Source organism: Drosophila willistoni (genome assembly GCF_018902025.1).
Source record: "Drosophila willistoni isolate 14030-0811.24 chromosome 2L unlocalized genomic scaffold, UCI_dwil_1.1 Seg168, whole genome shotgun sequence".
Taxonomy (NCBI): Eukaryota; Metazoa; Arthropoda; class Insecta; order Diptera; family Drosophilidae; genus Drosophila; species Drosophila willistoni.
Genome location: NW_025814047.1, coordinates 9,981,927 through 10,000,000, shown reverse-complemented (window position 1 = coordinate 10,000,000; position 18,074 = coordinate 9,981,927). Strand labels below are relative to the sequence as shown.

The following is an 18,074-nucleotide window of genomic DNA, read 5'->3' as shown; positions in this document are numbered from 1 at the left end:
CATTAGTTCTCCTTATCCTAATAGGAGTAATTTGGTATACGAATGGACTGACCGCACAGCCAAAGCAAATGGTTCAAATAACAGGTATACCAATTTTTAAAAGAGCACGTTTAGCTAATACTTCTTTATATGCAAACATGTATGTACATATAAGCTTTAAACTACAAAATTACCTTTTCATTGACAGGCATCGTTTGCTGTGTTGTCACTGTCTGTTTTTTTGCGGCACCCCTAACAAGTCTAGTCCATGTGATAAGGGTCAAAAATTCGGAAAGTCTACCCCTCCCACTAATATCCACATCGTTTTTCGTCAGTTTGCAGTGGCTAATCTATGGCATACTAATATCTGATTCATTTATACAGGTGATACACTTCCCCTTTTAAATATGTAAACAGTGAAATGTAACCATTTTTCGCAGATACCCAATTTCCTTGGCTGTATATTGTCTCTCTTGCAGCTTAGTCTTTTTGTAATTTATCCACCGCGTACTTATACGGGCCAAGGCTATAAACTAGTCGAACAGGCTGTGCCGTTTTAAAAAGGATTTTAAGCAAAATCATTTATATGACATCGAGCAGATATCAGAACAGGATGAAATTGTTCCTTGCCTATTGCCTTGAATGTGGATCTAAGGTACTAACTAAGTATATGCATACATACATATGTAAAATTGGATATGCATATATGTATAATTTGTAATACCTAATTAGTATCTAATTTTAAGTATTTATTAAACTGAACTCATAAAGAAAGAAATATTTACTTACATTATTTATGTCCTCATGTTTTAAATTCATTTCACTTATGTTTATATGTATTATATATGCAACACTGCAACTACTTATAATTGCACTTTAAAAAGGGGTTTTGAAATTTAAAACAACCTGACCGTTTGACTGCTAATGAAATTTAAACAAAATATTTACTTCTATGCTTCGGCATTGCTAGTCGATCAATAATATCGACAAGCCGATGTACTTCTACATATGTACTTTAGATAAAGGGTCATAAATTTTCAGATTAAATGAGCATGGTTATTGTGTTCTCTGCTCTGCCGTTTCTTTGGTAGTTGATATATGTACATATGTACAAGCATATATCGGTCTACTTAATTTAATAATATTCGGCTTTCGGATGCTTAATGATAGGGGGAGTATAGTGGGATCATTATCTTTACAATGTGAACCCACAAATTGGCAATGTGCTAATAATAAGAGATAAGATTATTATTAAAACGAAACAAATCAAACGTCAACTACCATACCCCTAGTTAAAGCTTTTGCTAAAAAAGTAAATGTTTTGACTGTTCATTTTACATTAACTAGAAAGATTTGTCATTTAGGTCATCAAATCTGCATTCATTAAAATTTAAAATATATATTTAAAAGTTTTTATTTTGTCAAATCATAAACGGTCATACTTGAAATCGATGTGATGCGTTTCTCAACACTGGTATTTTTTTTCTGAACAAAGTCACTAACATTTGATACAGTCATTGGCATTTCGTCAATTTACCACTTTTTTTTATTCATACGAACCCACATTATGCATGAGAATAGTCCTGAGCTGTACGAAGAGGTGAAGCTGTTTCGAAATGCTCGTGAGCGTGAGCGATACGACAACATGGCCGATTTGTATGCCATAATTAACACCATACAACAGCTGGAAAAGGCCTACATCCGTGACTGCATCACACCCCAGGAGTACACAGCCGCCTGCTCTAAGCATTTGGTTCAGTTCAAGATAGCTTTCAAGCAAGTCCAGAGTGACGAGTTCCCCACGGTGGACACATTTGTGAAGAAGTTCCGCCTTGACTGCCCGGCTGCCTTGGAGCGTATCCGTGAGGATCGCCCAATCACGATACGCGATGACAAGGGCAACACATCCAAGTGCATTGCGGAAATAGTTTCTCTGTTCATCACAATAATGGACAAACTACGTCTTCAGATCAATACGATGGATGCTTTGCAGCCCGATGTTAAGGATTTGGCCGACAACATGAATAGGTTATCTCTGATTCCAGAAGATTTCGATGCCAAGCAAAAAGTGGAGAAGTGGCTGTCCACTCTTAACGAAATGCAGGCTTCCGATGCGTTGAACGAAAGCCAGGTGCGACAAATTCTCTTTGATTTGGAGTCGTCCTATGCAGATTTCAATAAATTATTGCACAGCCAATAGAGCATTCCGTTATACTTTCAAGTTATTCAAATATATAAAATAATTACGCGTTTGCTTAAATTTTAAACAAATAGTACGTATCGCTGTATATTATCTCAAAAAACAAAAAAAAATTTTATATGAATAATTATATTTCACATCGTTAATGAGTATTTTATTTAACATGCACTTTGTTTCTATGAAACCTTGAGTAATTATTTTGTTGCTTTTGTAGTTATTATCCTCCATTAAATATTATATTCTATATATTCAATACAGAAAGATAAATTCACAGTTTAATTACTTATTTACACTAATTTACAAAAATAAATGACATTGAGTGAAGACGTGTCTACAATAAGCTGAAGTCGAGAAACTCAATTGTGAGCCCCGTTTTCGAGATTTTCTCGGGAAGCTAGTTTTTAGGCACATTATTCAAATATCATTAAACATTCATTCGAAATATTGACCCAAAATTCAGTGTGTGCCTCTGCTTTTCCAAATTAACACAATTTGGAAATGAAAAAATTAAGTATTTGCCGTTTGGAAATCCGATGAAATGCGATTGATCATATGAGTAGATATTTCGTTAATGAATCTGGTTTCGAGCGCACAGTGCTTAAAGACCACAAGAAAATTATTACTGAACCCTTTTGCAGAGGTCTTCTTTCTAATAAATATTAAGCCAAACAAAACTTGTGGATTGAATACATTTTCCAATATTGTTGGTTCTGATTAATATTTTCCAAATACAATATTGTTTGTTCTAAAGTCAGAGTCTAACAGTCTGCAGTATGTTATTTGACACATCTTGATGTAAGTCACATTTAACAAAATTTAAATTTTAAAAATTATTTTAAGGCCAAATGTGTCAAATAGGAGAAAAGTAGAATTTAAACAATGTTTATTTTCCAATATTGTAATGATTTGTAATTTGGCTGGACAATACGGTTTACGAGACGTTACAGTATTTGAATAATGTGCCTAAGAATTAGCTTTCCGCGAATATTTCCAAAACGGTTCTAAATAAAATTAAACGACTACATCCTTACGTCTTCAATTTGTAAACTATAGTTATTGGAAACTGGTATGTCTTTCTGAGTTATAGAATATACATATGTACATATGTAAGACAAAGATATGGGCTTTTTCCCATCCAGTTGTTTCGACTTATATGGTTGAGTTGCTGCCATTGTCAGAAACTTTTTTGTTGGGATTCTGTGCATACAGTGTTCGGAGAAAAGAAAGAATTTTATTCCTTTGAATTGTTTTTTCGCAGAACGTGTCCTTTGCTTTCACCACAATCTGTATCCTAATAAAAAATAATAAAGAACTAAAAAGACTTAAAATTTGTATTTTTTTTTTAATGAGGGCTTGTTGTTTTAATAACTTTTAATACCGATTTAACTAATTTAGAACCTTTTTTTTTCAAATTTTCCAACATCCAATTTAAAAAAATGAATTTCCATCATTGCTAAACGTTCCAAACTCAAAATGGGAACGTTACAAAATAGAGTTGCGATCTGCTGATCGGAAAATATTAATAAGTGGTTATTAGATTTGAAAGTTATTTCACCAGTTCCAAGATTTCATTATCAACAAATAAAAGAGAGTGATATTTTCTTGCATTTTGTTTGGATTTAATCGTATCTTCTTTTCTTGTATTTAGTTTAAATATTAAGGTTATAATTATACATATAAGTTTAAACCGATTACAATAATTAATTTTGTTTTTTTTTTCTCATTCACGTTACGTTTTGTATTTGTTTTTCGTTTTTAATATATATATATAATTTTTAATTTACTTTTGACTTAAATCTGTTATTTTTGTTTCATCTTTTGTTTAAATCGTTTTACGCCTTTAATCTTTGTAATTTTATTTGTATGAAATGGTAATTGGTATATTTATGTGGATGTTGCTGTATGTTTGTGTAAGTGTGTGTGTGGGAGACCGAAAAATTCTGAGAATTTAGAATTTCTCAAAAAAGTTTGCCATGTGTATATGCGCATATATTTCCTATAAATTTTATATATATAACTATATTCATATATAGTTATATTTATGTTCGAAGAAGCGGGAGTGTCGGAAAGAGCTGGTGCTGGCGCATTGCAAGTTTGTCGTAAAAACATCTTTTTCATTCTATTGTTCATTCTCTTATTAAGTAAAATATGATCTCTTATCCTCGTACATTAGATAATCATCGTCCGATGAATGCTGCTCCTCATCGGTCTCAACATTACGTGTTTGCTTCTTAACGAGCATCAATAACTGATTGGGTGTGCTTGGTACAGCAGTTGCTGCTGAAGCTGAAGCTGTTGCTGTTGTTGTGGTGTTTCTGGCTGTGGCTACATTTGTTATTGCTTCTGTTGTTATAGTCGTTGTTCTTGGAGCATTGACAGCTGCTGAGGTTGTTGTAATTGTAGTGGTTGTATGAGTTATAGGCAACGATTTCTTGTTAAAAAAGTTAATGGGCGTGGATGTGGTGGTGTTTGTAGGGCGAATGCTATAAAATTCGCTAGCTCGACTTGCGCCACTTGGCTGCAATGTTATCTGCAGGGGACGCCAAATTGTATTCTCCGGAAGCTAGTTCTGTCCGGTCCAGTACGAGGGTGAATAGCCTTGCTTGCCGGCTGACTTCGATTGGCTGCTTGACTGTTGGCGCTGGCCAGCGCTGTTCGAATCCTGCAAAATAGACAATTGAACGGTGAAATCACTCAACTGAGATATGATTACGAATTGCACAAAGCAAATGAATTTAAATACTAAATACTATCAGTATAGCTTAGCTGAGATCTATATATATAATTTATATTTGCATGTGTTGGTTAGTATTCACATGAATACAATTCATTTTGCATATAGCTTATTATCCATATATGAATATACTGCCAGCATGATATTTTTGCATATCAATTTTTTGATATAATCGAGTTGTATCAAACACTCTCTAGTGTCATCATCCAAAAAATTATGATTTCTGTATGTATGTATATATGAAATGTGAAAATTAAAAGAAAAAAAGTAATTACAAAATTGTGTATAGGTTAGTTAATGGAGTGCTGGGGTTGATTAGCGATGTACTTATACCATTTACAAACAAAAGATCCAAAAACTAAACAAACTGCAAAACAACAACAAAGAAACTTACCCGGCGGGATGAGCTATGAATCCTGCCGTCCATCTAATGTTGTCCCAATAAAAAAAATCAAAAGAAATTATAAAGAATAAAGAGTCGGCACAACAAGAGAAAGAAAGAACTATTTCATGCTTTTTTCTAACTTAAGTTTACAAGGTACAAAAACATGAAGAATAGAACCACCCCAAACCCATTAACAAATATACATATAGTAGAAGACTAAGCGAAAATGCACGAAATTGCCAATAGCTAGATAACAATTTACAACAGAAAAAATATAATATTATACAGCAGAGAGTTAGGTTAATTGCGAATATGCCGTAGTTATTACTGAAGCTACATTTATATAGGCAGGAAGAAAGTTAGCTACGCTTTTGAGCAAAATAAATGCATGGTTAAAATTAATAAATCATAATTTTACAAAAACAAATATCAGAATAAAATTGAAATGTATTTGGACATGAAGGGTGAACACCACTGGCCATTTTGATATATTTAAATTTTGTTTTGTAGCAGAAGTTCCAGACATAATATTAATTATGGAGTGGTGACGATGCGAATGCATTGCAAACATCGCATAGCAGAATGTTTTTTTTTTTTTTTTTATTGTAACAAAGTGTTTTAAAATGCTGTTCAGAAATGATACTGTTTTAATGTACATTAAAAAAAAAAAAAACATGAAACATAATTTCGGTAAAAAGAAATTTTTTCAAATAGCAGCATTGTTTTTTCAAGGTATGACATTTAAAGTGTATATATTATACAAACGTATGAAACACATAGTGGAGACCAACATGTCATATATCAAAAATAATTATTGTTGTCACGCTAGTTTTTTTTGAGCCTAGAATAGTTAATAAGCATAACAGCATTTTTCAATAATAGGCTGTTCGCCTATTATTAACAACAATAAATGTTTCAAGTTGTGCATTGTTAAAGATACTGAATGCTATAAGTTGAGAAAAGGATACATGTCAAGGACAAGCAAGCTTTATGTTGCTGCAAGGACAAAAGTACTTGTTGGTTAACATGGAAGCAGACACACATATGGATAAATTAATAATGAAGTAACTCCGGTAATGGTATATTTGTATTTGCATAGCCCGCAAAACCAAAAAGTGATATTATTTTTTAGCAAACTTACAATGATTATAAAAAACATAATAAGCTGGCATAACATGCAATATTAAAAAGTTAAATTTAAGATGTAAAATATGCGAAAAAGATATCTGATTGTTGCTCAATCGGCAAAAAACGATATGCCATTGACATCGTCTTGAATGTAGCGGTGGACAGTTTGCTCAAAGTCATCAATATTATTATTATCAATTATGCCCCCACCACCATTATTAATCTGATCACCAGCAGTCGTGACTGTACCACTAGTATTGGTGGCATATTCGTCTGTTTCTTTGTGCCACATTTGGCCATAGACAAGTTGAACTTGCTGATCTTCATATTTAATATCTTCTCGCTTTACCTGGTGTATGGGCTGATGTATCATGTTATGATGCCCAGCGGCTGGCATTGGCAGATACATGCCATATGGTTGGGCCGAAGTGCCTCCGGCAGTTTGTGTGTTTGCCATATTAAATGGTGGAGGTGTACCCGAATGGAAACTCTGCTTTTCATATGACTATAACGAGAGAATAACAAAATAGTGCGTCGAGCTAACTTCAATGTAGTACTTACATTAACTTTGTTTAGCGCCACATGTCCCTTGCCGTACATTGACGAAGTCAGATCAGAACCAGTACCCGATTGCGGTTGATTAGAAACGGCTTGAGTCTTACTTTGCTGATTGACGCTTGAAGAGTAGCCGCCTTTGCTATAGTCCTGTGTGTTCTGGGAGAGTGTATCGTAGTTAGTCGACCCGTAACCAGCGCTATACGAAGGTTTCGGGAATTGTCCACCCGACGCAGTATTTGCTGCTGGTATTTGTTGCTATAAACGTAATTCGTTTAAATTATTGCTGCAAAAAGTTTTATTGTAAAATGAAGGGTTGGGATAAAACTCACTGGATAAATGGCAGGAGTGCCATATTGAAAACCACCGGGCATTACATTGCCACCATAAAAATAGGCATAAGGAACATTCAGCATGGGCGCACTGGACCCCGCTTGTTGCGACATTGTGCTAGACACCTAAGTACGAAAAACATAAAAATCAAGGATTAATTTGTGACATGAAAGACTAATTAATTCCCATATTTTGTGGATTTGGGATCTGTGTTTGCTTTTCAAGACATATTATTAATCTGGAAATGCAGAAACAGAAGGATAGATATGGACAATTTGCATATTATATGAACAAACTGAAAATTATACAGCTCATACCAAACTCACATTGCTAACAGGACTGGAGTTATTGTCGGTGCGCGCGAAGCGTCCATCAGTCATGGTTGAGTATGCCACTGAACCTATATTATCACGACCAGCGCCCAAGCTAGTTGGTGTGTAGTTCAAATCGTAATATCCTTGCTGCAACGGTAATCAAACATGTTAGGAATTAAATCATCGTATTTGAAATTTAGATGCATAAAATTGTTGGTGAATATAAAAGCAGCTTTGCCCGACTGTAACTGTGATGAAAATATATGACAGTCAGTCTGGCAAACCCGTTTTGCGCACAAAAAACAAAGCAAAATTATAAGTTTTTTAATAAGTTAAAAAAAAAAAAAAAGAAACAAATTAAACCATAAATGTTTTGTTCGATTAGCAGAATACATTTTGAGTATTAGTAGTTGTTGTAGGAAATGGCAAGGAGTATCAAATACACAGGCCGACAAAATATCTATAACCTTTGATAATCGAAAAAGTATAAATCTTTAGAAACTTTTCTTATAAATATTACCAATATGTGGATAACACTTCCATCTATCATATTATTTTAAAAACTTGAATTTAAGTAACATTTTTTTCGGAGAAAAACTATCAATACGCGATGCAAAATTTTTTTTTTTGTAATTATAGGGTATTGTCGGTCTGTGTTAAGGGAAGAGGAATTTATTAAATCTCACCCTAAACCAAAGTGAAATTAAATAATTTCTCGTATAAGTTAGTGAGTTAGTTAAAGCTTATTTATTAATGAGTGTGAGAATTGCCAATTAGTTTCATAATGGAGTGCCAAAAGCAAACAAGAGGAGGAAGCATGGATAAGAGCTGGACCAAGAACCGATTACACATAGAGTAAGTAAGCTATATGTAATGTGATTGTTATGATAAATGGATGAAATGAATGAAAAACTATGTAAATGATGCGGATTTGGTGTTTTTCGGCCTTTTAAAATTTAATTGTCTTATTTTAATGGAGTAGAATAAATTGAAGAAAATTTTGATTACTAATATATTAAAATATATGGTTGTATAAAAAAAAAAACAAACAAACAAACAAACACACACATACACACAAAGAACACACACTTATATCGGTATTAGTTTGTATACAATGTGTATGTCTATACATGTGAATATATACTAGGTTCGGCAGAAGAAAATCCATTATTTTATTCTGGTTGGTTCTACTACTAGGTTGGAGAGAAATATTTAAATTCGTTTTTCGCTTCCTGGTTCTAAGTATAGTTTTTAAGAATTGAGAAAAACTTGAAGCATTAAAGTGAACTTTTATCTATGGTGATGAATTTACAGGCATGTAACCTAGTTTTTATACATATATATATATCTATATATATATATAATATTACCAATATGTATGTATATATGTGTATATATATATATATATATATATATATATATATAAATAATTAAATACCCTTGAGTAATGTCCACTTTTTCTAAACAACAAATGTTTTTTTTATCTGTTTAAGTTATATTTCTCGGACAAACAATGTAGGAAAAAATGGACCAATGAATAAAAATACTAGTTTTCTTCTTTAAAAACCGAATACATAAGTATATGCAGAACAGAGCGGCCAGACGAGAAAGGGAGGCGAGCTCTATGTACTTGATGTTATTGTTATTTTAAGAACAAGAATGAAATTTTGAACATTAAACACATTAGTCGATTCAAGATGATCGGTTGAATTTTTGTTTTTGCTTTGATAATTCGACGTTGACGGATGGTTTTGATTGTTTTTTTTTAACTTGTTGGTTGGTTTGGGTTTTGCTTTTCTCCATGAACTCACCACATGTGGCACTCTCTGTTGCATCATTTGTAATTCCTCGTAGGAATAAACTGGATGCTGATAGCATGGCAATCCAGTCTGAATATATTGACTAACCATTTGGATGTTGGTGGGCACTAAGCCGCCGCCGCTTCCACCACCACTACCAGCACCAGTTCCAGCGCCGCTATTACCGCCGCCTCCACCAGCGCTGCCCGCTGTTGTGACGCCCGAGCCGCTGCCACTGCTGTTACTGCTGCTGCTGTTCTTGTTGGTAAGGGAGGCAAGCACTGCTACGCTCCCGGCAGATGTTTGTGCAACAGCCGAGCTGTTGGTATTGTTGTTGCTGCCAACTCCAACGCCTACGCCAACAGTAGAACTTCCTGTCACACCTACAACTCCGGTACTTACACCTGTCATGGAGCTGGCAACGCCACTTTGGCTAACACCGACGCCAACCTGGCTGTTATTACCACCTGCCGCAACACTACTGGTCGTGCTGCTACCACTGACATTATTGTTGGCTAGATTAATGTTGGTATTTTTGTAAATTATAATATATAATAATAAATATACTTCTTTCCTCCTTTTTCTTTAACTTACTGTTTGACACTACCGCTTGGTTGGCCCCCGTTGTGCTGCTAGCGATTCCTCCAGCTCCGTTGCCAGTGCTTCCACTGCTGCTACTAACACCGCTGCTGGTCGAAACACTGAAAGAAACAGTCAAATGTTTAGGATTGAGTCGATTTTGTTCAATCAATAATTAAAAACCACTCATTAGTAGACATGCAAAAAGAAAGCTTTCGCTTACCTGTCGTAATGTGTCCCACCGCCGGCTGTCGTGGCATCTTTAAGCTTGGCGCTTGCACTAAAATTGCCATACTGTGACGACGAGTTGCTTGCGCTGCCAGCAAACCTGAAGAGCCCAAACAAGCAAACATAAAAACAAAACAAATGTACAAATATATGTATATACAACATGGGTGGCACGTAGTGGATCTTTTTGCTTTGTGGATCCGTTGCTCTTTACTGTCAGGAGCTGGACAGAGAAAAGTCATTTTTGAGGAGTTTCCAGACCGATCTTAAACGGCCCTTTTTTGGGCGAACCACGTAAGGATAAAATTGTTTGCCCCACGATAGAGTGTGAAGGGGAAAGGTGGAAAAAGGTTCGAAGAAAGTAAATGTTCCTCTAACAACTCTTTCGTAATTTGATTTATCTAAGGCTTTCGAATATTCATATAATTAAATTAAAATGTTAAATTCGTTAGCAAAATGAAGGTTTGCTTATGTAGTAATTATTAAATCGACCACAAGAGTAGTTAAAAAAACAGTAAAATGTCTTAAGAACCCTTTATATGTATTTGACCATATATCAATGTTTAAATGTGTTATAGCAATATACTTTGAATGTATCACTTGATGTGATAGGAACTACTTTTGCTATATTATAACAAAAAACCGAAACTTAAAATTGATGAAACATGCACATTTGAAAAAGAGAAAGGCGGTTAAAGAAAATAATGACTACTTACCCGCTGCTATTGGAGAGGCCAGCGCTGCCATAGACACTCTGGCTAGATTGGTAAGCACTTTGTGGTGTAGAATAGCCCGATGTGAGATATGCGGAATTCGCATTAGCGCTGTCATTGAATGCAAGTCAAAAGGAGGCAGGGGGGGCAAAGGCACATAATATGGTAAATGGGTGATTGCGGTAAGTTAAAAAACATATTGAATTGTTGGTTAGAGCAAACGAAATGGGTAACAAAATTAGAATGATGGCAACAGAGTAATAACTTATTTGCCTTCAGAAACATACCTGGAGTTATTTTGGTTGCCACTGCCGACACCGACCGGAATGTTTTGTGTTGCAGATCCGCCGCTGCCAGCTACACCGCTGACCGATACAGTGCCTCCAGAGCTAGTCTGTTGTTGCTGCTGTTGCTGATAGGAATTGACCGCATTTGGCTGATAGGAGGCGTATCCCTGAGGCTGATAGCTGTTCGCCACCGAAGATTGGACATTCGTGTAGCTAGAACTGTTGTAGCCCACACCTTGAGCAGCACTCTGATAAGCATTGTTTGCCTTATTGACCGAACTGGCTTGATAGACATTTTGATACACAGCGGCGGCAGCAGCGACAGCACCGCCATTTCCACCGGTCACCTGTCCATATGGATCATTCTTTGTCAGTTGATCTAAAGCACTTGAGCCGGAATTCACAGATGACCCGGAACTTTGCTGCTGCTGTGAAGAAGCACGCGTTGCATAACCTGCCGAACTTAAGGCATCTCCCTGTAACTAATAAGAGAAGGTATAAATAAGAGCCAAAATGAAAACAAATTTTGTATTACTATCTGGGAAGTTTGCAGTCCTGCTGCCAGAGCCGACTGCTGCTGCTGGGATTTGCTTTGATAGTCATCCACTTGCACTGGTTGCTGTTGGCTCTCAATACCGCCAACACCCCCAACAGCTACACCGCTAAACTTCTCTGGAATAGCATCGAAACTGTCGTCTGGACCAAAATCCAGACCTCCAAACTGCACATCAAGATATCCAATGTTATTAAGAGCATTATCGCCAGGCATTTCCACAGCGCTCGATGGTATCTTGGAAGGCGGCGGCAATTTAACGCGAGCCCGTCGTACCTGCGGCTGTTGCTGGTTGGGATCTTGAGCTGTGCCGGGAGCCGAGGCAAACACATTCGCATACGCGGCATTTTGGGCAACTGAAGCCCCAGGACTGCCGCCTTGAGAGGATAGAGAATTGAAATACTGAGATTGTTCCACCGACAGCGTTGCTGACGGCTTGATAGGCGTTGCCTGCTGATGCTGTTGTTGCTGCTGAAGCTGAGCCTGCTGCACCAAAGTTGCTGCCGCCGATGCAGCGCTTGAGAATGTATCTGAGGCGGTTGAAACGAACGGCGAAGACGAGGAGCTGGTACTGGCTGCCACACCAGCAGCGCTGCTGGAGTTCTGCGTACTCTGGTTTGGTTGCAGTTGGGGCGGTGGATTGCTCACAGCTGCGCTATATTGCAATAGCGGCGTTGTTGTTGATCCCGATAGTGCTGACGTCGGTTGCACTGCTGAAGGCCCACTACCGTCCTCCAAAGCACTAGAAGACTCCAGGCCTGGAGGAGCCGACAATTCGCCACTAACCACACTACCCGTTGTCTGTGTGACCAGATTACTGGTAGTAAACACTTTACTGTCCTTTAGTGAACCCTCGTACTCCTCGTTATTCCAATCACCCCATGCATCATCATGCGACTGCTGCTGCTTTTCAGCATTTTGGGCAATGGTATTGTCCCACAGTTCCACTTCATGGTGATCTTCGTTAGAAATACCACCGCTCCGTCCGCCGCTACCAACACCATAGCCTCCTCCGCTGCCACCGCTGCGTTCACCTCGTGGTCCACCACTACGTACGCCCATGCGACCACCTCCTCGACCCGATCGTGAGACGTAGCCACCACCTCGTCCTCCGCCACCGAGTCCACTTCTGCCTCCATTTCGCTGGCCGCGATAATTGTCGTTGGTACGTTCATCAATCCGTTCCCCGGTATTACCACCTCCGCGAGATTCACGGTTATTGCGATCATTCTCACGTGCCTCTCTGCCGCGCCCTATAATTTTATTTGCCAGAAAATGAAAGAGTTGATTATCCTTTACATCAACTAGTTAACTAGTCAAGGGAATGCAATTGAATTGGAGAAAAATTCTATAAATGGGCAATATTTAACTTAAATGAAATAATTTTCTACGATGGAATATTTAAATAATCGGATCGATATTTCATAAACAATACAAAATCTATTTAAAATACATATTAGTATCGTTAAGCTGATGTGATTATCAGAATCAATTAAAATTAACTTTCAATTAATATTAGTTATGTAACCGATAGGATAAACAGTATACCCACTATAATTTTTCGTTAAGACAAAATTATTATGTTAAAACTTTTGCATTCCCCCGAGTGGTAAAACTTACAGCCTCGACTATCAGTACCTCCGCGTCCTCCACGATTGGCACTGCGATTACGCGATTTCTCTCGCCTATCGGCAGCATTTGCATTGCCATCCGCCCAATCACCATCACCTACAGTACCATCGGTTCCAGAGGCATTTGAAGCCTTATTCTTGCGTTTTTTCTCGTACTTTGCGAAAGCACCCTGCCCAACGGAAAGTAATAATAATAATGATAAAGAGAAATAAACGGTCATCTAATCAACTTGCCTGTGGCAGAATTTCGATCAAAAAATTTGCTGCTGCCTCCAAATCGTAGTCACACTCATTGAGGGCGCAACAAACTTCTTCTTCGGAACGTTGAGTCATGGTCAGCAATAGGGTTACTTTCTCATTGATCTGAGGGTCCTCTGTTGTGCTATTGGTTATCTGGGCAATACGCAACTGTTCCGTGGTGGCCTTCGGTTGTGCCTTCTCTGGTTTCTCTGTCTGCTGCTGTTTCTTCTCGGTAGCAGCGGCGGTTTGATGTGAGCCAGCTGCATCATGATGGTGGTTACCACTGCCACCAGAATTGCCGGAATTTGATTTTTTCTGAGTGCGATTGCCTCCACCTCCTCCGCCACCTGAACGAGTTTGTGTGCTCATCTCTATGTACACTGTATATACAAATTAGCTGCGAAAACGAAACGAATAAAGATAATAAAAAAATATTAGTATCGGATTCTAAGCCAACTGTTGTATACTAACAATAACGAGAAAGAAACAGACAAAATTCGGAAAATCAAATAAGTTTTTGACATTAGAGTTTGTCTGGGTAAAAAAAATTATAAATATTACAAATATCGAAAAATTTGCCAGCTGAGAGTTCAATGTACATTTAATCAAGAAAAAAACTAAAGTCACACATATACATATACATATATATATATACACAGTAACTCGCATTCGACATGACAAAGAGAGCGAGCAAGAATCGTACGCACAAAGTGAAACTCCACGAAGAGGTGTAGAGAGGGTGGAAAATCCGTCGGCATATGTACACATTTCCAAAAACAGGTAGCATTAAGGGCAGATGAAAAGGTGAGAAAGTAAGTGAAGATGCAATATATTGCAATGGCGTCCCGTTTGAATTAATACTGCAACTCGACACAATTAATTTGTCACAAAGGTTTGCTCACGCTGCAGTTTTAGAACGCCGACGCCGATGTCGCGTCATTGCACACTCATCAACCATTTTTTTCCACCGACAATAAAATTTAAAAATAGCCTTAATTTTTCGTCTATGATTTCAAATTATGGAAGACTAACACTTTGTAGTTAACGGTTCCAGTTTTCGCAGTATATTACCTTATAAATAAAAATGTACACGCTCTTGCATACAGAAAAAATTGATTTATAAACTTTTGTGACACAAATGTTATCGGCTGCAATCGAAAGTTATCGATTGTTCTTATTTTGCAACAATTTTTTGTTGAATCCGGTAACTAAACAATAAATTTAATGAACTCGATTTACATCATTCGAAGTATAAACAAAATGTACAAATAGAAATCATAAGAACCAGTTTTCGCCACATTTGGCAACACTGAATGTGTGGGAAAGGGCATTGAAACCGAATGATACAACCAAAGAGGAATACAAAATTCGAATACAATTCTAAATGGTTTCAGAAACACCTATCAATGCTCTTTTTCATAATATTAAATGCATCTTTTTTTTTTTGATTCAATTGTCTTCACAGTTAATAAAGGTAATGTGCATTACCTAAAATAATTTAAGTGGAAGCGTTCTTTTTAAATATTTATACGAAAATCTGTTTTGCTACCCTACAGCATTTTCGCTGTCTCAAAATTTGGCCATGTGCACGACGCCATTAATATTATACACTAGAGACGTCTCTTTCACACTTATGAAAATCAATGGTGTCAAGTAATTAGTGTTGCTGCCGCCTGCCGCTTTCCAGACAACAGCCAATCCAGCTAATATAAATTTTTCAATCGCACTATTTAGGCTATATAAACAACTAAACTCAGACGAAAAACTACACAGATACGCACACACACTTAAGTTACACTTTAATGTTAAATTTGTTTATTTATAGCGCCTTTTTTGGGTTACAATAAATTAACAACGGAATCACACAATCCGTACCTGCAAATGCGCCGAGAAACGCACTTATAATAAAACAGTGTTGCAAAACAAGCGCTATAAGCAAACCATTACTATCGATACTATTGATGCAGCAATTATCTACATGCCCTTACGATACTTAAAAGTGCAGTGTTAGGTAAAGATAGTCAGCTGCTGCGAGTCTTTTTGCCGAGTCTTATGCCTTTTTCGTGCATAATTATAGCGAACTCCACTTTCGCTGCCTTAGCATTTATTGAATTTATTTAACATGCAGTAGATGAGTTGCCTAAATGGCCCAGTCATAAACACAACTGAACAACGAGGAACTGGGTTCAAATCTCATGCTAGTGTATGGGTAGTTTTCGTCTTGTAAGCCGAAAGCCATAGTTGCTAGTGCAAGTAAAATATACAGTTTGTGTGTAGTTAGTATGATATTACAAACATACCAATGTAAAAGTGTTTTTACGTACGCTGCTATATTTTTTCCCGTTTTCTTGATATTTCTCCTAAGTAGGGTTTGCAATTACATCGTGTTAAGATACATATACGATCCAACAACAAGTCGAAATTATTAAAAGTTAGTAGCGAAATCCGAATTCCAACAATTGAGGGTCTGGTGGCAAAAATTGAATCCTCGCACAGTACAATGATTCCGTACCAAGAAGATAACGAAGTCTCTCGACAATTCTTGGTTGAATCCGGTAACTAAACGATATATGTATGTACATACTTATGCAAAAATACGCAAAAGTTTTTTTAGGTGGGAGATTTCGGAGATTTTCACACGTATGTATGTACATACATATATGTGTACGTTAAATTTGTCTCTCATATTGACTTCTAACAATTTGCAGACCTTTGAAAATCAAGACTAAACCTAATATTAGGAGTTCTTATGTTCCATCAAGTTTAGCTATGTACAAGAAAATAAGGAAACTGCAAAAAAATCTACACAAAATCCTACGCAATCAAAATGAAATTTTCGATTTGTTAAATTCTGTGTCAAAAAGTCGAAATAGAATTCCACCTGCAGAATCCAATTTCTTTCCCATGAAAAAGACTGAAGACTTGTTGATATTGGATAAAGCACTTGCTGATACTAACAACAAATATGTAAGTCATAGTATTTTAGTAACACAATTGTACAGTTCAAAGGAAGGATAAAATTTGGTATGAAACCCAAAATGAAAAAAAAAAACCTCTATTAGTTACATATAAAACAAACAAAGCTAAGAAAATTCTTTGCTCCTAGAAAAGATAAGAAAATAAAGGTCCACTATTCTTTATATCTTTATACAATGTCCCAGGTTTTCTCAGATTAAAGTGGTTATTATTTGAGAAATAAGTAAATTAACCGTTAAAATTTTTGACTTTATTTACCCTTCATGGTTTAATATCCATCACCTTTTTTAACAAAATATGTTTTAAGTGCAGAAAGTAGAAATAAGTCCAATGTTTGGGCTTAACAATTATTTATAATCGGAGAGAAGAAAACAACAGTATAATTCTCATTTAAATTCAAGAACTGTGGTTTCAAGAACAGAATTCTACTTACAATTAGATTCCCCAAAATTGGTTTGTTGTGTTAATAAATCCTTCAGAATCGACAATATCTTTCTAGTAGTTTTGACATTCTTTTAAAAACGTTTGGGTGATTTACTCAATGTTTCATCCAAGGACGAATCCTGGATGAAAAAGGATATATGGAATACAAGTAACGGAAGTTTGCTTTATAAAACAAAATTCTACAAGCAACAGTCTCCATAAATGTTTTAATTTTTGTTGCACTGTTTTATTAAATAACCGTTTCTAATGTATTTATTAATCCAGATATCACAAATGTCGAAAATTTTAAAGCCGGTTGGGACCACGTCAGTTCAACCACTGAAGAAACGTTTCCCCCTGTTGTTTGAGGACCACCTATTAATGCAATTAAATTTTGAAGGAATCGGCAACAAAGAGTCATTTAAACAATTTAAAAATATTAACAGGGCCATTTTTGGTAAGTACATTTGCGGCAAATGTATTGAAATCTATAATATATGTTTATATACTACTGTCTTTTTTTATTAGACATTCAACAAAAACACGGCTACACTCCGATGGAGTATATAAAGGAGATAAGAGAAGCTTTTCGTATATTTCAAAATCGTTTTTTAAACAAGCATACAAAATAAATCACCCACTTAAAGGCGTTGCAGTATATACAGTGACGTAAAGAGAAATTCTCGCCGCGGAGGAAAAGTATGTCCTAATTTTTTTCCCCCATCGCTGGTCAGACCTACGTATATAATTGATATATTGAAAACTTTTCACATAAAAATTGTAAAACCATAAATATTACAATATTAAAACCACGAGATGGCGTGTCCAATCGAACTTGAGCTCCTTGTATCCGGATTTAATTGATATGGACTCGATTCGGAATTTGGTGGGTATAACGTTGTGAAGTCACAAATGGTTTTGGTTGCGTTTTGATAACCCAAATCTTATTTTTATTTTGTTATGAAAATATTCGATAAAATGAAAAACGATAACTCTTTTAAGGAGCGGGAAATTTTA

The 18,074-nt window shown here is 36.3% G+C and overlaps 4 protein-coding genes across 13 annotated transcripts in view; 3 read left to right on the top strand and 1 right to left on the bottom strand.

Moving 5' to 3' along the window:
• LOC6652420 (sugar transporter SWEET1) overlaps positions 1-757 on the top strand; it is a 1,330-nt gene extending 573 nt beyond the window's left edge. Inside the window, exons 3-5 of the mRNA XM_002074568.4 lie at positions 1-84; positions 188-363; positions 420-757. The exon at positions 1-84 is cut by the window's left edge and continues 146 nt beyond it. Coding sequence (XP_002074604.1) covers positions 1-84; positions 188-363; positions 420-539 — 380 coding nt within the window. The 3' untranslated portion in view covers positions 540-757. The remainder of the gene's footprint in view (positions 85-187; positions 364-419) is intronic.
• Positions 758-1,448: 691 nt separating this feature from the next.
• On the top strand, positions 1,449-2,341 carry LOC6652189 (vacuolar protein sorting-associated protein 28 homolog). Its single transcript, XM_002074569.4, has one exon. The coding sequence runs from the start codon at positions 1,547-1,549 to the stop codon at positions 2,177-2,179; it is 633 nt and encodes a 210-aa protein (XP_002074605.1). The 5' UTR covers positions 1,449-1,546; the 3' UTR covers positions 2,180-2,341.
• Positions 2,342-3,776: 1,435 nt separating this feature from the next.
• On the bottom strand, positions 3,777-15,549 carry LOC6652190 (protein lingerer). Of its 7 annotated transcripts, XM_023181038.2 has the most exons (15): positions 15,534-15,549; positions 13,653-14,055; positions 13,408-13,588; positions 11,770-13,040; positions 11,235-11,716; positions 10,951-11,058; positions 10,230-10,334; positions 10,022-10,128; positions 9,440-9,942; positions 7,632-7,775; positions 7,314-7,439; positions 6,988-7,239; positions 6,776-6,931; positions 5,308-5,340; positions 3,777-4,841 (listed from the first exon to the last, which is right to left on the bottom strand). In XM_023181038.2, exons 2-15 carry the CDS (start codon positions 14,025-14,027, stop codon positions 4,743-4,745), a joined length of 3,942 nt encoding a protein of 1,313 aa, XP_023036806.1. In that variant the 5' UTR covers positions 14,028-14,055; positions 15,534-15,549; the 3' UTR covers positions 3,777-4,742. The 7 variants fall into 7 exon arrangements, with proteins under 7 accessions (XP_023036806.1, XP_002074606.2, XP_023036809.1 ...); XM_002074570.3 differs by lacking the exon at positions 15,534-15,549 and having other exon boundaries at positions 7,641-7,775; XM_023181041.1 differs by lacking the exon at positions 15,534-15,549 and having other exon boundaries at positions 9,536-9,942.
• Positions 14,387-17,891, top strand: LOC26530040. 4 transcript variants are annotated; one of them, XM_023181052.2, is made up of 5 exons: positions 14,387-14,462; positions 16,027-16,213; positions 16,426-16,625; positions 17,343-17,514; positions 17,586-17,891. In XM_023181052.2, exons 2-5 carry the CDS (start codon positions 16,159-16,161, stop codon positions 17,687-17,689), a joined length of 531 nt encoding a protein of 176 aa, XP_023036820.1. In that variant the 5' UTR covers positions 14,387-14,462; positions 16,027-16,158; the 3' UTR covers positions 17,690-17,891. The 4 variants fall into 4 exon arrangements, with proteins under 4 accessions (XP_023036820.1, XP_023036818.1, XP_023036817.1 ...); XM_023181050.2 differs by lacking the exon at positions 14,387-14,462 and adding an exon at positions 15,664-15,881; XM_023181049.2 differs by lacking the exon at positions 14,387-14,462 and adding an exon at positions 15,665-15,861.
• The last annotated feature ends 183 nt before the right edge of the window (positions 17,892-18,074 follow it).

Bases quoted from the DNA above. Each gene is read 5' to 3' on its own strand.
- LOC6652189 (XM_002074569.4), top strand. From the start codon at position 1,547: ATGCATGAGAATAGTCCTGAGCTGTACGAAGAGGTGAAGCTGTTTCGA.
- LOC6652190 (XM_023181038.2), bottom strand. From the start codon at position 14,027: ATGAGCACACAAACTCGTTCAGGTGGCGGAGGAGGTGGAGGCAATCGC. The intron at 11,717-11,769 runs GTAATACAAAAT...TTCTCTTATTAG, and splicing joins GACTGCAAACTTCCCAGATA to TTACAGGGAGATGCCTTAAG. The intron at 5,341-6,775 runs GTAAAGCGAGAA...GGACAACATTAG, and splicing joins TACATCAGCCCATACACCAG to ATGGACGGCAGGATTCATAG.
- LOC26530040 (XM_023181049.2), top strand. From the start codon at position 15,790: ATGAGTTGCCTAAATGGCCCAGTCATAAACACAACTGAACAACGAGGA. The intron at 15,862-16,026 runs GTATGGGTAGTT...TCTCCTAAGTAG, and splicing joins GGTTCAAATCTCATGCTAGT to GGTTTGCAATTACATCGTGT. The intron at 16,214-16,425 runs GTAACTAAACGA...CATCAAGTTTAG, and splicing joins ACAATTCTTGGTTGAATCCG to CTATGTACAAGAAAATAAGG.